The sequence below is a fragment of the Adiantum capillus-veneris genome, chromosome 19, assembly GCF_014529385.1.
Source record: "Adiantum capillus-veneris isolate H3 chromosome 19, ASM1452938v2, whole genome shotgun sequence".
NCBI classification, from domain to species: domain Eukaryota; kingdom Viridiplantae; phylum Streptophyta; class Polypodiopsida; order Polypodiales; family Pteridaceae; genus Adiantum; species Adiantum capillus-veneris.
The window spans coordinates 144,548,748-144,568,573 of NC_140949.1; the positions used below are offsets into that span (position 1 = coordinate 144,548,748).

General features: G+C 42.3%; 1 protein-coding gene across 2 annotated transcripts; it reads right to left on the minus strand.

Moving 5' to 3' along the window:
- Positions 1 to 762: 762 nt before the first annotated feature.
- LOC147435014 (putative E3 ubiquitin-protein ligase LUL3) lies at positions 763 to 2,290 on the minus strand. Of its 2 annotated transcripts, XM_086490076.1 has the most exons (4): positions 1,958 to 2,290; positions 1,676 to 1,846; positions 1,110 to 1,584; positions 763 to 987 (listed from the first exon to the last, which is right to left on the minus strand). In XM_086490076.1, the coding sequence occupies exons 1-4, from the start codon at positions 2,086 to 2,088 to the stop codon at positions 880 to 882; spliced, it is 885 nt and encodes a 294-aa protein (XP_086346202.1). In that variant the 5' UTR covers positions 2,089 to 2,290; the 3' UTR covers positions 763 to 879. The 2 variants fall into 2 exon arrangements, with proteins under 2 accessions (XP_086346202.1, XP_086346201.1); XM_086490075.1 differs by having other exon boundaries at positions 764 to 987; positions 1,676 to 2,289.
- Positions 2,291 to 19,826: the final 17,536 nt, after the last annotated feature.

Consider the following 19,826-nt stretch of genomic DNA (forward strand, 5'->3'; position numbering starts at 1 on the left):
GTTCACTGCATCACTATGATGGGAGATTTGTTACCGTATTATAGTAGTGATATATGTAAGCACACTTAGGACCGTCGTGGTATTTTTTCCATCATTAGCAGGTTTTTTTCCAGCTTGTATATACATCCATCATTCTAGGGCAAGCTTTAGCTTTGTATTAGCACAATCACTAATACTACTTCGCGTGTTGTGTGCTCTTTACCTTCTTTATCTTCTCTAATTCGCATGCTTTTTTGCAACCATACTCCCAACAATTTGAGATGTTCATCTTGTACTTTCCCCTTCAATTCAGGCACTTTGGCATGCATTTCTGCAACCGTACTCCCTACGGTTGTAGATGTTCATCTTGTACTTCCCCTTCAATTCAGGCACTTTGGCAGCCTTGCAGATCCCTAAGAGGTGGGAACACGCTGCTCTTTATTGATATAGTCGCTCCTCTCTATTATACTTTCTCAATATTATACTGTGCCTTCTCTTGTACATTGGAAAGTTTTACACACTAAGCATTCATGTTCACAAAGACATTACACAGTCATTGGAGAATTGATCAAAACTATTATGACCTCTCTCTCTCTCTCTCTCTCTACTTTCTCAATTTTGGACCCCACCCCCTTACTCTGGAAAGTTTTGCACATTAAAAATTCATGTTTACAAAGACATTACACAGTAGTTGGAGAATTAATCAGAACTATTATAACACCTCTCTCTCTCTCTCTCTCTCTCTCTCTCTCTCTCTTTCACATACATATATGTGATGCATACATTTCAATGCTAATGTAGCTACCTGAAGTATTACTTTAATACAAAAGTTGCAAAAGAAAAGTCAGCATGGCCATTGCAACTCTGTTACATTTTACAACAGGCATATCTTGAAGGTGCTCAGCTTCCAATGTTAACTCTTAGCATAGCTTGCACACTTTGTCGACATAGGGGACAGAGCAATGTCTTTGCTGTAGTAAGTGCGGTTGCGCACAGATTACAAATGCACTGTAAAGATGAAAATCCGAATAAATAGAGTGCACGACAGAGACAAACAAGAAAGAATCAAAACAAAACCAAACACAGCCTCTTGCAATAAGAAATAATAAAATCATAAAAGGAATTGATACCATGTGTCTACATGGCATGAGTGCAATTTGGCGGGTTTCTGACATGCAGACAATGCAGGAAGCCTCCTTGGCACCGTACAAGTCATGCAGCTCATACTGCACATTGTCAACTAGAAGGATTTGGTGTAGGACATGCACATCACAATGCCCATTTCCCTTCTTCCTCATGGCTGCTTGGGTCACCTGCACATTGTGATTTTGTCGCTGCTCAAGTGTGTTCCTTTCATTCGCATGCTCGGAGCTTGAGCTTGTGCGTGCTAGTATTACAAGAGGGTATACTGAACCAGGTCCTCCTTCTTCCACAAGCTTTGTATCAAATGCATCTAAATAAATGCCCATTCCCAAAGCTTGCTTGAACTTCTGGCCGTGCCCCTTGACGAATGACACCTGCATCGGTTCGTGTACATCAGGAAGCCAAGGAAGTATGCGACATCCGGTACCTATATCCACTCTGGCAAGAAAGCACAAACGGAGGCTGTGCTCCATTTGATCGGACCACATCAGACAAAAAATATTACAAATGTACCCACTTGAAAATGCCTTCGTTGCATTAAAAAAAAGCTGACCTTCCTGCCATGTCCGCATCAAAAGAGAATGAAACCACATATGAACCAGGGTTTTCTTCATCCGCTTCCATGCGTAGAGTGGTTTTGAGAATGTTCACATGGTTGCGGATGGTGAGAGCATTTTCAAGAGGCGGACGTAGCGGCGAAGCAACTCTGTCCACATGCTTCTCCCTGAAAAAGGGATCATAGGTTGCCAAATGTGCTGTACTCCCGTGCACATGGGAACGAAATCTCAAAGTAGCTACCATTTCATCATAATTGTTAACAAGAAGAGGTAGAAACCTTGATGGGGTTGAGCGGGAGAGAAGCATGGGAGACGCCAATGACATGGGGGAAACCGCAGGAACAAAGGCACCCAATTCCCAAGCAGCTCGCCTGTGGATTTCGACATGTGGGCGAAAATGAGGGCGCATGAGTGCTGAAGCAAATTCCCACGAAGCAAAAGTGGTGCTTTATTCAAGCAGCGCTGTTGATTCCATGGATATTGAGAGGCGCCTTGGACAAGATCCTGCTCTCCCTTGATGCGTACCGTTGATTCAACTGCATCTGCCAACGATAGATTCTCTGCTTGCCTACACGCCATGTCCACCGCATGCAAGCTGCAGCGTAATGGATTCTAATTTCTACTCGTTCAAGCAAAAGGTAAGGCTGGATACACACGAAATCAGACCCCTAGTAAAAATTTGTTGAAAAACACAACCTATTAGTTAAGAGCCTCCTTTTTGAGGTGGCTCAACCTTTTCCAAGCTTAAGGAGGGAATTTGGTTGTCCAAGACCATGCCCAACTTGAACTTCGGGGAGCGTATCATCCTTTGGCTTGTCGCAATCAAGTTGGCTTCCACACCTGTTGGCCATCTTTGGACAGCGGGTTCATAAACTACTTGATTGGTAAAGTGCGTGAGCGAGAGCATGTCCCTGTGTGTGCAACAATGGAGAAGAGAGAAGAAGAGGAGACTTATGTTTGCAAGGGCTAAAACTCACTATGAATATGTGAATCCCCTTATTCCGCAAGTATCTCACTATATGATGCCTATGCTCAAGGCCAATATCTGTCATTGCACGGTTGACTGCTCCCACTGCAAATAATTATTGGGGTGTCCACTATGTAAAAAATTGCATATAGCACATGCCAACAAGAGGTATTTAAATAATACCTTACCTGTTATTTTCAAGTATTATATATACCTCTTATGTATGCATTTTTGTAAAAAAAACTAGCCCTTACGTATGAATTTTTTTTTCTCAATCAAAAAACCTTTTAAGTAGGTGCATTTTTATATAAATGTACTTAATTATAAATCCCTTATTTTGTTCGCACGTGCTATCTGACATATTTCCTAGTGGACACCTCGGAAAATAATTAGCACAAATGAAATTTTTGGTCTCGAGATCAATATCTCATACATGAGACTCTCGAATGTTGATGCAATCCAGGCAATCTCTGCCAATCTGACTATCTCAATCAAAACTGGTTCGAATTTCAATCATGGCAATCATCGAGACACCCTGACTCCGATCCTTGGAATCCATCCTCGTGTCCATCACATGTCACATGCGTACCAAAAGCATCTGTCTTTCCTGAGCCCTGCAAGTCAAGAGCAATATCCAACTCCAACTCACACACATTAGCCTCTAGGCTAAGCATATCCATGAATGGATGAATCATGACTGAATCCTCAGCGCTCAAGCCATCCATGCCCGTCATCATTTTCACGAATGACAAGCCCTGATGCATAACTGTCTGCACAATTGGCTCAATCTGCTCACCAACTGGAGCATCATGCAACCTATCCGCAAAGGAGACACGCCTTGTGTCATAAAAACTAATATCTAATACTCCCAAATGATTTTCTCATGTTAAACTGATCATTTAAAATATGATCATTTAAAATATGGGAAAGTACTAGGGGAGTAAAAGCTAGAATATTGGTAAGGCTGTCAGACCGATCTCTGTCAGGGATCCAAAGGAGGGAAAACAGGAATCCAAAGGGGGACATTCTGCAAAAGAGCAATGTGATTCAATGGGGCTTAAAAGACCTAAGGTTCAACCCCATTAAGACTTCCATAGGCTAAAGTTCCTAACTTTAATTGTATTATCCAAAGGCTAAAGTAGGGGAAATATTGGATGGTCATGGGAAGACTGTCATAATAATCAATATCTAATTTTCCTAAATGATTTTCTCATGTTAAACTGATCATTTAATATGGGGAAGTGCCGGGGGAGAAAAAGCTAGAATATTGGTTAAGCTAGCTGACCGGCCACAGTAGGGATCCAAAGGAGGGAAAATAGGGATCCAAAAGGGGGGCCATCTGCAAAAGAGAAATGTGCACCAATGGGCTTAAAAGACCCTAAGGTTCAGCCCATTAAGACTTCCAAAATGCTAAGGTTCCAAAATTCAAAGGTTCTGTCCAAAGGCCAAAAGGTTAGGGAAATTGGATGCTTTGTGTGTGTCCCAAAAGTCTTCAACCATCCTACATAGGAGGGGGCGAGCCCTAGAAGTAGGAGATGAGAGAGAAACTCACACACACACACACACACACACACACACACACACACACACACACACACAGAAGCTCCCTTTACACAAAGGGAATGAGGGACATGTCAGCTCCCTAGCCTAGATGCCCACAAGATGTATCCAATTCCTATTGGATGGCCTTGGAGGTGGACCAATGAGAATTAAGCTAGAGTAAACCTAGTTTAATTAATTTAAAAACACTTAATAAAAGAACCAATAAGAATTAAGCTCTCTAGAAGACTATTGGACAGTCTCCCAAGGGGTCCAATTAGCATTCAGTAGCCCAATGGCTTGCATGATTCCTATTGGCCAGGAGGCAAAGGGGTCCAATGAGAGTCCGTTGAATTAAATAATCCTAAAGCTCTCACAAAAGGGGAAAGGGGGACACGTGTCAGAAGGCTATCACTTATGCTGCTTAATTTCCATTGGCTAGGCCTGGGGAGGTCCAATAAGGTTGTAGCATGAGCATTTAGCAAGGGGGGTCAACCAAGAATGATAGAGGGGGGCTGATTTTTGCAAGGCATTATCACACACACACTCACACAATCAAATGTGTGAAGCAAAGAAGACTCTCTCTCCTTCTCAAGCTTTAATGGAAAGCTTACCACCTACTCCAAGCTTGTGAGAAGGGAGGCCTACACCAACACCTCTTGGTTTTGTGATGCAAATCCAACCAAGAGCCAAGCTTCAATGCATGCTCATCTCCTCTACCATGCTAATTACTAAGCTAAGATATGCTAATATGAGTGATTATGTGAGGATATGTACATCTTTCTCGTAAGAATACTCCTTCTTCATCTCAATCTACTCTCAACCCTGCTAGCTCTCACCAGCTTCGAAGGTGTGTGAGATCTTGGGTCTGAGACCGTGAGGGAATTGATGTTGTGTTTGATAAGTGTTTTGCTTAGTGCATGAAGTTTCCATCTTCATTGCAATAGCTAGTCTTGAAGAAACACAAAGGATTGTATTGTAAAATGTCTCTCTTGATGGGAGAAACCATAATACAAAGCCTTTTGGAGGGGGGACCGGCTCCATGCAAATCCGGTCCTCAGCTGTTGTCAATTGCTTAATTTCTCTCTCTTTTGAAGTATTTTTCATGCTATCTAACTAGGTGTTATGCTTTTTGTTGCTCCCTCCACCCAAGCACTCTTGTTATTCTCATTAGGAAGCTATTCTAATGAAATGCTGACTATGTTCATGCTATTTTCCGCTACACACAAGTTACTAGACCATTAAATGTTACATTGGTATCATAGCACAAGGTTTCTCTTTTCTTGCTCAAGAAGGGAGGTCCTCAAGCTAGCTATAAATGGTTGGTACTATTAATTGCATGTGACTAAGTAGAATAGGGATTTTTCAGCCTTGCAGTGCACCTACCTTTGTGCAGTTAACGGGGCATCACCGTTGAGAGCTATGGTCTTAATAGTGGAGTCCTACGGGGCTTGCCTACGGCTTAACCACTATTAAGCTATTAGAAGCTTGAGAGGAGCCGGTGTTGTTTTGGTGTTGAACGACTCTCTCTTCTATTCCTTGAAATTAATGGTATTCGAGCCACGGGTACAGTAGCTTGAGTTCTTTTTCTAAAGGGGTAAAGAGGAGAAGCAACTAGGTTTTAAGTGCCAAAGTACATCTAGAAAGTTTACACCTAAAAGTGTTGAAATGGCTGACAATAGTAAAGAGAGTGAAATTAATGTTGATAACTTTGATTTTGCTAATGAGTAGGCTACTAATGATGCCCTGATGCTTGTTTCTAGACTTCTTTAAGCCATGGGCAATCCATCCCTCCAAAGTGAAGTGCAACGTCATCTTCGTGCTCATGGGATTCTCCAAGCTCCCCACCATGACGAGAGATCACCTACGAAGCCTCCTCGCGAGACTTCCAAAAGAGGCCTCTCTCCGATTCGGGAAGAAGAAGAGGATCCATATGAATGGCTTAGAAATTTTCTCCTTAGTGACGCCTCTCCTTCTCAAAGGAAAAATCAAGAGCCTCTACCGAAGGAATGAGAAAGAAGTGAGTCTCCCGCCACCTCGGCGGAGATGGCACCACGAAGACGGCGGGCTAAACGCTCTCCATCACCTCCAAAATGGAGAATACCATTGCATACTTCTCCACACCATACTTCAAAGAGGGATGACAAAAAGCAAGAGAAGAAAAAGGCGAGAAAGAGGACACCCTCTTCTCTATTTGTTCATCCTTGTCCTCTTATGAATGATAGTGAAGACAAAGAAGATCAAGGAAAGAAAAAGGCGAGAAAGAGGTCACCCTCTTCTCCATCTTCCTCAAATTCTTCATCTTCTAAAGAAAGTGATGGTGCAACCTTTGAACCATAAAAAAGAAGAGGCCATAGGAAATCCTATGCCGCATGGAAGAGGTCCTCCAAGCTCAAGAAATTCGAAGAGGGAAGGAAGAGCATCTCTTTCCTCACCTATGATGGCACTTTTGGTGCTACGAACAAATTCTTGGCCTTTACCCAACAATTCGATGCGACGTTTGTGTTAGGAAATAAGACGTAGCTAAATAGATAATTGAGTAGATTACTTAATGGAGAGAGACAGATTTATATACACGAGATTATAGAGTAGAGAGAGAAAGAGAGAGTACACACGATATACGTGGTTCACCCAATGTGGGCTACGTCCATGGGAAAGCAGCCACTCAATGGTTTTAGTACTTCAAAACAAAAAGTAGTCTACAAAGGGATTATACCCTTAATGGAGCTCCTGCCTTTCTTCACTCTCACCACCTCACACTCACATTGTTGCATCAACTTCACACTCTGAAATGTGTGTAGAAATAGCCTCCTTTTATAGGCCAAAAGGGCTGCCCTCTCTCATGAAAGGCAGCCATGTGTAGCCGCCCTTGTGTAGATAAGTCTAAATCGGACCCTCCAATCCGCCCATGTGTGGCCGCCCTTGAGAAGACAAGTCCGCTTTTGAATTCGGTCACCGGCCATTAAATTCGGCCACCAGCCACCGGCCATTGACTTCCGACCACCGGCCAACCGACGGTTGTTTTCCGACCACTTTTCGGCTGCCGTCCGGCCATAATATTCCGGCGAAGAGGAATATTCTGGCGAGGGAAAAAAAAAGCCTCGGGGACGGCCCCTAAAGTTGCCCCTGATTCTTGGCCGTGAAAATTTTGGTTTTCGGCGAGTGATTTTTCTTCACGCACGATGGCTTCTCCTCATAATGGGGGCCTTACAAATGTGCGCTTTTACCACAAAAAATTACAAGGGTAAATCAGGCTCCATACTTAACAATCTCCCACTTGGAGACTGATCTCCAAACCAAACCTGTGACTGCTTTCCATTCTGGCTTCTTATCCTTTAATGCCGATTGAAGATGAGCAAAAGCTCAACTTCTCCTTGTTGACCACCTTTGTAAACATGTATGTAGGATTTTCACAGAACTCAGCCTTTCATTCAAGGACAAAGCACATTGAGGTGAGATATCACTTCATACGCACTCTTTTGGCTATCACTGTACAAGACACAATTGTCTTGTTGAATCCAAGCTCTTCTAAGAGACTGCGAAGCCACATAATTTCTTTGCTTGCCTTCGTCATTGCTACATACTCTGCTTCCGTGGTAGAAAGTGAAACCACTTTCTGCAGCTTTGAAGCCTAGCTTACTGCTGTGCCTCCAACCGTGAACACATAGCCAGTAGTGCTCCTTCGAGTATCTTTGTCACCTGCCATATCTGCATCAGCATACCCTTCTAGAAAAATATCAGTTCCTCCAAAACACAAAGCATTTGTTGTTGTCCCTTTTAGATACCTAAGTATCCACTTCACAGCTTGCCAATGCTCTTTACCTGGGTTGTCCATGAACCTAGTCACAACTCCCACTGCATGTGCAATGTCTGGCCTTGTCCATACCATAGCATACATTAGAGAACCTACCGCTGCAGCATATGGAACTTTAGACATATAGGCTATCTCCTCTTGTGTCTTTGGACACATATCCTTCGTTAGTTTAAAATGACCAGCCAAAGGTGTAGAAACTGGTTTTTCATTTTGCATTGCAAACCTTTCTAGTACCTTCTTGATGTAATCTGCTTGAGATAGCTTTATTGTCTTCTTCGTCCTGTCCCTTGATATTTTCATACCAAGTATCCTCTTTGCAGCACCTAAATCTTTCATTGAAAAATATTTAGACAGCTCCTCGTTTAGGTCTTTGATGTCTTGCATGTTAGCACTTGCAATCAACATGTCATCAACATACAACATTAGGATGATGAATTTCCCATCTCCCAAATTCTTCGTGTAGACGCAGTGATCCGAGTTGCATCTTGTGAATCCATGATCCAATATCCATCGATCAAACTTCAAGTACCATTGTCTTGATGCTTGCTTTAAACCATACAAGCTCTTCTTTAATCTGCAAATCATTTTCTCCTTACCTTTTACTTCATACCCCTTTGGTTGAAGCATGTAGATTTCCTCCTCTAAGTCACCGTTAGGGAATGCCTTATTTACATCCATTTGCTCGAGATTTAGATCATGAGCAGCCACAAGGCTTAGGACAAGCCTAATTGAGTTCATTTTTACAACAGGAGAAAATATTTCATTGAAGTCAATACCTTTCTTTTGAGAAAAACCTTTTACCACAAGCCTAAACTTGTACCTTTTCTTCCCACCTTCTTCTTCCTTCACCTTGTACACCCATTTGTTTTGAAGTGCCCGCTTACCTTTAGGCAACTAAACCAACTCCCATGTCTGGTTGCGATGTAGTGAGCCCATCTCCTGTTGCATGCTCTTCGTCCATTCTTCTTTGGATTCATGTTGCATAGCTTCTTCGTATGATTCTGGCTCTCCAGAATCTGAGATCAAGAGATGGTTGAAGGAAGGAACAAACCTTTCTAGAGGTCTAATTGCTCTTGTAGATCTTCGGGGAATAGGTTGAGGCTCCTCATTTGTTTGAAGTTGTTGCACATTGTCACCGTTTGCAGTCCTTGAGTCTTCACCGTCCTCAAGCTCCATGTACTCATCACCTGTTTCTTTTGTTTGTTTTCTTTCCAAGTAATCTTTGTACATATTTTGTTCGTTAAAAATTACATCCCTACTCCTTAAGATTTTACCATCTTCAGGATTCCATAGGCGATACCCAAAGTCACCTTCTCCATAGCCAATGAAGAAACACTTTTTGGACTTTGCATCTAGCTTTGATCTTAGGCTTCTATCTATGTGCATGAAAGCCTCACACCCAAACACTTTGAGAAATGCATAATTCACTGGTTTACCTGTCCATGCCTCTTCTGGAACTTCCTTATCCAATGCCGTTGAGGGTGACCGGTTGATTAAGTACACAGACGTACTTACAGCTTCCGCCCAAAGCTCAAGCGGTAGGCCTGCATGTAGCCGCATGCTTCGTGCTCGCTCCATGATTGTGTTGTTCATCCTTTCAGAAATCCCATTTTGTTGAAGTGTCCTTGGGGTTGTCCTTTGTCTCCGAATGTCATTGCTAGCACAAAAGCTTTCAAAAGCTTGGCTGCAATATTCGCCTCCATTGTCGGACCTGAGGCATTTAACCTTGGTACCTGTTTCATTCTCCACAAAGGCTTTCCACCTTTGAAATATGAAAAATACATCGAATTTATTCTTCATGACATAAACCCATGTTTTTCTAGTCGCATCGTCTATGAATGTTACATAGTACAATGAGCCACCAAGTGATGGTGTACTTGCAGGACCCCAAACATCAGAATGAACCAACTCAAGTTTTTTATTTTTTCTTTCATTTTCTAAATTTTGAAATTTTACCCTCTTTTGTTTACCATAAACACAATCTTCACAGAACTCTAAGTCCACTTCTTTAAAACCTAGTAGAAGCTTCTTTGTTTGAAGGATTTGCATTCCTTTGGCACTCATATGCCCAAGTCGATAGTGCCACGCCGCACTGTCAACTTTTGTAGTTGCTGCACAAGTTGAAGGTTGCGTGCCAACAGTACACAAGTAAAGTGTACCGACTTTTTCTCCCTTGGCAACCACCAAAGATCCCTTTGAGATCTTCCACCGTTTGTTTCCGAATGCAATGTTGGGACCTTCATCGTCCAATTGTCCTGTAGAGATCATATTTTTGCGAAGAGAAGGAACATGCCTAACATCTTTAAGCTTCCATTCATTTCCGTTAGCAGTTTTGACAGAAACTGTACCTTTGCCGACAATCTCACAAGCTTCATCATCTCCCAAGTATACATACCCAAAATTACCTTTGGTGTAGTCTTGGAAATGTTGCTTGTGTGGTGTCGCATGGAATGAAGCCCCGGAATCTACTATCCAAGAATTAGACACATTGTCTAATGAGAGAATTAGAGCATCTTGCTCTACTTTACCTGCCACATTGGCCTCCGATGTTGGCTTGTTGTCTTGAGACTCTGTCTCCTTTTTCTTCTTGGACCAGCAATCCTTCTTGATGTGGTCCTTCTTGCTGCAGTTCCACCATTCAAGAACTGACTTTGTGCGTGACTTGCTCCGCCTTGAGCGATCACGACCCTTTTGGTTTTTGAACCTCTCCTTAGGCCTTCCTCTTGTTTCCACTGACAGTGCAGCACTTGATGATTCTCATGTGCTTCTCCTTCATATTTCCTCGCTTAGGAGAACACCCACAACATCATCAAACTTAAGAGTATTTGTGCCAGAAATAGAATTACTTACAACCATCACAAGGCTGTCCCAACTATCCGGTAGAGATGATAGTATAAGGAGAGCTCGCACTTCGTCATCGAAATTGATTTTCACTTATCGAAGTTGACTTATGTTTGTGTTAAAGTCATTTAGGTGTTCTGCAACTGAACCATTCTCTGCCATCTTTAGATTGAACAAGGGCTTCATAAGAAATACCTTATTGGATGCCGATGGTTTCTCGTAGAAGTCGTCAAGTGACTTCATCACGTCCTCCGTGGTCTTCATCTCCGAAACATTGAAGGCCACCGTTGACGCCAAGCTTAACCGGATTGTTCCCAGTGCCTTTCGATCAAGGACAATCCATGCTTCATCTGCCATTGTTGCGGGCTTCTTTGCAAGACCGCCTAGTGGCAAATAGAGGTCCTTCTGGTAGAGATAGTCTTCAATCTGCATCTTCCAATGTTGGTAGTTTTTGCCGTTGAACTTCTCAATCTTGAGCTTCTCTTCCTCCGCCATAACTCCCACTCAATTCAATGAATCCTTTCCTTGAGATAATTTAACTATGAGCAAACCTTGCTCTGATACCAGTTGTTAGGAAATAAGACGTAGCTAAATAGGTAATTGAGTAGATTACTTAATGGAGAGAGACAGATTTATATACACAAGATTATAGAGTAGAGAGAGAGAGAGAGAGTACACACGATATACGTGGTTCACCCAATGTGGGCTACGTCCACGGGAAAGCAGCCACTCAATGGCTTTAGTACTTCAAAACAAGAAGTAGTTTACAAAGGGATTATACCCTTAATGGAGCTCCCGCCTTGCTTCACTCTCACCACCTCACACTCACCTTGTTGCATCAACTTCACACTATGAAATGTGTGTAGAAATGGCCTCCTTTTATAGGCCAAAAGGGCTGCCCTCTCTTATGAGAGACAGCCATATGTAGCCGCCCTTGTGTGAATAAGTCCAAATCAGACCCTCCAATCCGCCCATGTGTGGCCGCCCTTGAGAAGACAAGTCCGCTTTTGAATTCGGCCACCGGCCTTTGACTTCCGACCACCGGCCAACCAACCGGTTGTTTTCCGACCACTTTCCGCCCGCCTTCCGGCCATAATATTCCAGCGAAAAAAAAAGTCTCGGGGGCCTCCGCCCCCGAGGCCACTAAAGTTGCCCCTGATTCTTGTCCGTGAAAATTTTGGTTTCCGGTGAGTGATTTTCCTTCACGCACGATGGCTTCTCCTCCTAATGGGGGCCTTACAAATGTGCGCTTTTACCACAAAAAATTACAAGGGTAAATCAAGCTCCATACTTAACACCACCGGCCATTGACTTTCGACCACCGGCCAACCGACGGTTGTTTTCCGACCACTTTCCGGCCGCCGTCCGGCCATAATATTCCGGCAAAAAGGAATATTCCGGTGAGGGAAAAAAAAAGCCTCGGGGGCTTCCACCCCCGAGGCCCCTAAAGTTGCCCCTGATTCTTGGCCGTGAAAATTTTGGTTTCCGGTGAGTGATTTTCCTTCACGCACGATGGCTTCTCCTCATAATGGGGGCCTTACAAATGTGCGCTTTTACCACAAAAAATTACAAGGGTAAATCAGGCTCCATACTTAAGAGTTTGGAGATGAGGGCTTCACGGAGTCCTCTAAGCTACTCCATGTAGCTATGCACTTTCAAAAGTCCTCTAGGCAATGGTGATCTAGCCTATGGGCCAACGGTGAAGCTCCACGAAAATGGAAAGCTTTAAGAGCTTCCATTATGAAGCAGTTTTTGGCCACCGATGCCAAAGACAAAATACTCACCGAATGCCGAAGCTTGAAGCTCTCTCCCTACGAATCCATTCACAAATATGTAGACAAGTTTTGGGATTTACAACTCAAAGCCACTGTCTTCAAGAAGTTGGATTTTGGAGAGCAAAAGAAACAATTTTGTGCGGGCTTAACTGAGGAAATGGCGGAGTATGTCAACTCCCAAAGGCCACGCACCATATCGGCGATTATACACCATACTATGGTGGCCTCTTGAATCAATTTCCAAACGGGGGCTAAAAGAAATTCTACGCCCATGGAAAACAAGGGTTCCAATGAGCCTAAGGGGAAGGAAAATGTCCAAAAGTCTCCTAAGGGCAACTCCAACAAAGCTAAAGAGAAGGGAGTTTATAAAGGTAAAAATAAACTCTTTCCTGAAGAGCTTGAGCGTTATCGCAAGGATAACCATTGTTTCAAGTGCGGCGAGCAAGGGCATGTGTACCACGCTTGTCCCCAAAAGAACACTTGCCATGAACCTCCTAGAGCTACCTTGGTTGAAGTCCAAGAGGAGGAGATTCACCACAAAAGATCTCGTCTATGCCATGCTTGGGGAAAGGTAAGAGAACATGATGCTTTTATTCTCTTTGACCCTGGTTCTATTCACAATTTTATATCTATAGAGTTGGCCACCAAGCTAGGCATACAAGCCTACAAGATGGGAGATGTCCTGCCCGCAAACGGTGCTTTCAAGGGGCAAGAAGCTTCAGTCACGCCCTTAATCGGGAAATTGAGGCTCCATATCCAAAGCTATGTGGACAAAGAGGACTTCTTTATATCTCCTCTCAAGCATGAGGATGTAATCTTAGGGGCACCATGGTTTGATCGCATGGCTGCCAATGTTAAATTCCATGAAAGGAGAATCTCCTTTCAGTTCGGGGAAAAAGATATGTATATAGATGCTAAGGAAATGGGTAACACTATACCCATTGTACATACACAAGCTTTCAACAAGTCAATAAAGATCTCTATTTTCGTGTACATGATTTTTGTTAAAGATTCTCAAAAGGAACCTAATGTTTTAGCAAAAGAAATTATACACAATCAAAAGGAATTAGAGTTATATAATTTTCTCAAGCCGGGAATTTCAAGGTGTCTTTATTGACGACATCCCTTGTGAGCTACCTCCTAAACGAGGCAATGATGACCATGCAATTGAACTTCTTCCAGGAAGTTCACCGCCTAACAAACCTCCTTATAGATTTTCTCAAGCTCAACAAGAGGAGATTATGCGGCAACTGCATGAGTTAGTTGAGAAGGGCATGGTTAGGCCTAGCTCATCTCCATTTTGTTCTCCTGGGCTACTAGTGCAAAACAAAGATGACACATATCGTATGTGTGTCAACTATAGAGCACGAAATAGGATCACTATCAAGAATAGGTTTCCCGTTCCACGGGTAGAAGAACTATTTGATAAGCTCCAAGGGTCCACCTACTTCAGTAGGATTGACCTAAAAAGTGGCTATCATCAAATAAGGATAGTTGATCAAGACATTGTGAAGACCGCATTTTGCACTATGTTTGGTCTTTATGAATACATTGTCATGCCTTTTGGCTTGACCAATGCACCAGCCACATTCAACCACTTGATGGAGAATCTGTTCAGGCCTCACCGAACCTTTACTGGAGCGTTCTTTGATGATGATATCATCTACTCTAATTCATTAGATGAACACAAGCAACACCTCCAGGTAATATTTCAAGTTTTAAGAGAGAATAAACTTTATGTTAATCAAAAGTATTTTTCTTGCAAGAGATTCAGTATTTATGTCACATTATCTCTCAAGATGGCATCCAAATGGATCCATCAAAGTTAGAGGTAATAAAAGGATGGCCTAAACCAAGGAATCTTCATGATTTAAGAAGCTTTAGAGGTATGTGCGCATACTATAGATGCTTCATAGAAAAGTTTTCACTGATAGCAAGACCATTACATGACCTAACAAAGAAAAACATTAGGTACATATGGTCTACCAGAAGAACAATGCTTTCGAAAAGCTTATCTCTCAACCTGTGCTTACACTACCGGATCTGTCAAAGCCATTTGAGGTCCAATGTGATGCTTGTGGTGATTGCCTTGGAGTTGTTTTGCTTCAAGGAGGTCATGCCATAGGCTATGAAAGTCAAAGTCTCGACCCTATTGAGCAAGCTCTAGGCATATATGAAAAGGAACTCCTCGCAGTTCTACATGCCGTAGACTCATGGAAGGACTATTTATTGGGGACTCCTTTCATTCTGCGAACGGATCACCAAAGTCTTCAGTACTTCATGACACAGACCTAGCTCTCCGATAAACAAATGAGGTGGGAAATTTTCCTTTTGCAATTTCATTTTCATATTGCTCACGTTGCTGGCAAGCATAATCAAGTAGCCGATGCACTCTCAAGATGGCCGAGAGTGAATGCGGTTTCCATAGCAACTCACAATGATCTATCTTCTATGCTAGATGAGTATGCTATTGATCCCAATTTTAGAGATGTGATTTCAGCCCTTGCATTAGGGAAGAAAGAGAAACCATTAACCTTACAAGATGGTTATCTTCTTTATGGCAATAAACTATGCGTTACTAGCTCACTACGTGAGAAAATAATGTATGAATCTCATGCTCCTCCTTATGCGGGGCATAGAGGGATTCAGTCTACCCTAAAGGGGATTGAAACATATTTCTATTGGCCTACCATGAAAGCAAACATACAAGGGTATGTTTCTAAATGTGTGGTATGCCAAAAGACAAAGTTTGATAGAGGGAAGCAACCTGAATTGCTTCAATCTTTGCCAATCCCAAATTCACCATGGGAGAGCATATCCATGGATTTTATCTTTGTATTGCCTAAGTCTACTTATGGGAATACGAGAATATGGACGATAGTAGACAGGTTCAATAATAAACAAGCTCATTTTATACCTGTCAAAAAGACTATCAAAGCCCATCAAATGGCAACCCTCTTCATTTCACAAATCTTCAAGTACCATGGCTTGCCAATATCCATAGTGTTGGATAGAGATCCTAGAATGACCAGTAATTTCTGGAGAGTCTCTTTGAGAATTTAGGAACAAGGCTAAATTTCTCTTCGGCTTATCACCCACAAACGGATGGCCAAAGTGAAAGAGCTAACCTAACAATTCTCGATCTACTAAAAGCCTATGTAACGGAAGTAGATCAAAGATCCCAATGGGAGAAGTACTTACCCTTAGTGGAGTATGCCTACAATAACACTATACATACTTCCATGGGATAAGCACCTTTTGAGGTAATTGAGGGAAGATCAAAAAGTCCCTTGCTACTTAAGGTACACGGGAAGATCTTCGCTCTGCAGATGAGTATAGCCGAGACCTGCAAGAATCTTTCCAAAAGATTAAGGATGCTATCTCCATCTCACAGCAAAGGCAAAAGGCTGCCGACAAGCAGAGAAGAGCCCAAGCCTTTAAAGAAAATGATTGGGTCTTACTCAAATTTCCCAAGGCTCGATTAAGGCACATGACGGGCAAGAATCCTACGGGATAGCAAAAGTACTATGCTAAGTTAGCAAAAAGGTACTATAGTCCCTTCCAAATTCGTAGGCCAATCAATAAGATGGCCTATCAACTCAAATTGCCCAACCATTGGCTCATACACAATGCTTTCAATGTGAGCCTACTAAAGCCTTACAAAGGAGAGCCACCTCAAGAACCAACTATTGAAGACCTACCGGGGATCGAGGACCAAGAAGAGGTGTTGCAGCTTGAGTCCTTTCTCCGACATGAAGACAAGGTACTAAGAGGCGGTGAGACTATCTGACGATATCTTATTAAATTTAAGAATTATCCTTTTGAAGATGCTAGATGGATGCAAGGCATACAATTAAAGGATAACCTAAACCTTGTCAATGCTTACAATGCTTCCCTAGAGTAAGCAAATGTACAAATGTTAAAAATCAACAAAGTTATTGTCTTATAAAACTCTCTTTTTCTTTATTGTGCACAAAAATGAAGTAGTATGCATGCTTAGATCAAGTTTGCGGAGACGACGTCTCCCAAACACCAAGTAGAGCTTGTCACTCTACTATGGAAGATTGATAGGACTAATGTAAGACATGCTTGCAGCAGCTTAGGCTCTAAAGATCCATTCTCGAACAATGTCGTAGGGTAACATAGGGATCCTCTACTTGGTAGGAAAAAGGACTAATGAATATGCTTTATCTTCTCTACCCCATAGTCAAGGACTACTATGATATCAATAGAGAGGTAATGTCATAATAATCAATATCTAAATCTCCTAAATGATTTTCTCATATTAAACTGGTCATTTAATATGGGGAAGTGCCAGGGGAGAAAAGGCTAGAATATTGGTTAAGCTAGCAGACCGGCCACAGTAGGGATCCAAAGGAGGTAAAATAGGGATCCAAAAGGGGGGCCATCTGCAAAAGAGCAATGTGCACCAACGGGCTTAAAAGAACATAAGGTTCAGCCCATTAAGACTTCCAAAATACTAAGGTTCCAAAATTCAAAGGTTCTGTCCAAAGGCCAAAAGCTTAGGGAAACTGGATGCTTTGTGTGTGTCCCAAAAGTCTTCAACCATCTCTACATAGGAGGGGGCGAACACTAGAAGTAGGAGATGAGAGAGAAACTCTCTCTCTCACACACACAAGCTCCCTTTACACAAAGGGAATGAGGGACACATGTCAGCTCCCTAGGCCAGATGCCCACAATGTGTGAAGCAAAGAAGACTCTCTCTCCTTCTCAAGCTTTAATGGAAAGCCTACCACCTACTCCAAGCTTGTGAGAAGGGAGGCCTACACCAACAACTTTTGGTTTTGTGATGCAAATCCAACCAAGATCCAAGCTTCAATGCATGCTCATCTCCTCTACCATGCTAATTACTAAGCTAAGCTATGCTAATATGAGTGATTATGTGAGGAGATGTACATCTTTCTCGTAAGAATACTCCTTCTTCCTGTCAATCTACTCTCATACCCCGCTAGCTCTCACCATCTTTGAAGGTGTGTGAGGTCTTGGGTATGAGACCGTGAGGGAATTGATGTTGTGTTTGATAAGTGTTTTGCTTAGTGCATGAAGTTTCCATCTATATTACACTAGCTAGTCTTGAAGGAACACAAAGAATTGTATTGTAAAATGTCTCTCTTGATGGGAGAAACCATAATACAAATCCTTTTGGAGGGGGGACCGGCTCCATGCAAATCCGGTCCTCAACTGTTGACAATTGCTTAATTTCTCTCTCTTTTGAAGTATTGTTCATGCTATCTAACTAGGTGTTATTCTTTTTGTTGCTCTCTCCCCCAAGAACTCTTGTTATTCTCATTAGGAAGCTTTGTAATGAAATGCTCACTATGTTCATACTATTTTCCAGCTACACACAAGCTACTAGACCATTAAATGTTACAAAGACTAAAAAGTCTTCCCACATCCCTAGGAAGGAAGGGGGCAAGCCCTTATTATAGGGGATGAGAGAGAAACACACACACACACACACACACACACACTCCAAAGCCCCCCCCTTACACAAAGGGAATATTGGACACACGTCAAGCTCCTAGCACAATCTCCCCTCAAATCCTACTGGATGGCCATAGAGGCAAACCAATGAGGATTAGGCTAGAGTAAATTTAGTCTAATCAATTTAAAAATTCTTGATAAAAGAACCAACATAAATTAATCTCCCTAGAAGACTATTGGACAGTCTACCGAGGGGTCCAATGAGCATCCAGCAGCCCAATGGCTTGCCTGATTCCTATTGGCGAGAGGACAAAAAGGTCCAATGAGAGTTTAGATGAATTATTTAATTACCTAAAGCTCTCACAAAGGGAGAAAGGGGGACACATGTCACAAGGCTATCAATTATGCTTCTAATTTGTGATTGGTTAAGCTTTGCAAGAGTTGATAAGAGTCCAGCATGAGCAAAAAGCAAGAGGGGTTGACCAAGAGAGAGAAAGCTTGGCATTTTTTAGTCTTACACACTTTGCTACACAGACACACAAGTTATGTGTTGAGCAAGAACTCCATCTCCTTCTCCAAGAATTGAGAAGTAGAGGCCTACACCAACAACTCTTGGCTATGGAATGAAAATCCAACCAAGAGCCAAGCTTCAATGGCATGCTCGTCTCCTCTACCATGCTAATTACTAAGCTAAGATATGCTATTAGAGTGATTATGAGAGGAGAATACTTCTTTCTTGTAAGATACATCTTCTTCCTCTCAATCTATCATCATTCCGTGCTAGCTCTCACCATTTTTGAAGGTGTGTGAGGTCTTGGGACTAAGGCTAGGGACACTAGGTGTGTTTCTCAAGCATAATTTGGTGCATGAAGCTTCCATCTTCATTGTACCAACTAGTTTTGTCAAGGAACATAAAAATTGTGTTTTACAAAAGTCTCCTTTGATGGGAGAAGCTATAATACAAAGCCTTTATGGAGGGGGGACCAGCTCCATGTAAATCCGGTCCTCAATTGTTGTCAATTGTTCTATTTCTCTCTCTTTTCAATGCCAAATTAGCTAGGTGTAAATTGCTATATTGCTTTCTCAAATTTAGTACTCTCTCTATGCTCATTAGGAACTTGTTCTTAATGAAATGCTCACTATGTTATCAATTTCCTCTACACACAAGTTACTAGTGCATTAAATGTTACGCCTCGTCTCTCTACATGGATGCGTACTCACGAAGACTGTATCCTCTCGAGCGTGACGTACTCACATTGCATGAATCGTGCCAACACTACCACCTCTTACTATGACTAGAAGTCCGTGATGCAATTGGAAATAGTGTTCGTCTAGCACTACCTGGCATCCATTGTCTCGTAGTTGACTCACAAATATCAAGCTTTGCGTCAAACCTGGGACATGGTGTACACCTCGAAGCACGTATGATGCACCACTTGACAATGATAGCCTGACATATCCTCCACCAACTATGTCATGCACGGACTGTCAACTAGACGCACATGTCCAAGTATACCACTAGCAAATGTGCTAAACCACTAACGGCTCAACGTGACGTGAAACCTAGCACTCGCATCTAGTATCCAATGACAAGGTAGCGTGTCATAAAAAATTGACATAAGAAAGTCACGAGTAAACATGGAATGAAACTTGATATCTTTGTCATGTGGTCTCATACACTACATCTGCTCCCACATCAGTCAAACTGATAGAATCTCTTCTGTGTTGTCTCTAGCGTTGTCTCATTGATAAAAAACAATGCCTAC

Coding starts and splice junctions, on each gene's coding strand:
- LOC147435014 (XM_086490075.1), bottom strand. CDS start 2,088: ATGCGCCCTCATTTTCGCCCACATGTCGAAATCCACAGGCGAGCTGCT. Junction 1,585..1,675: donor GATGCGGACATGGCAGGAAG/GTCAGCTTTTTT, acceptor AATGGAGCACAG/CCTCCGTTTGTGCTTTCTTG. Junction 988..1,109: donor TCATGCCATGTAGACACATG/GTATCAATTCCT, acceptor TCATCTTTACAG/TGCATTTGTAATCTGTGCGC.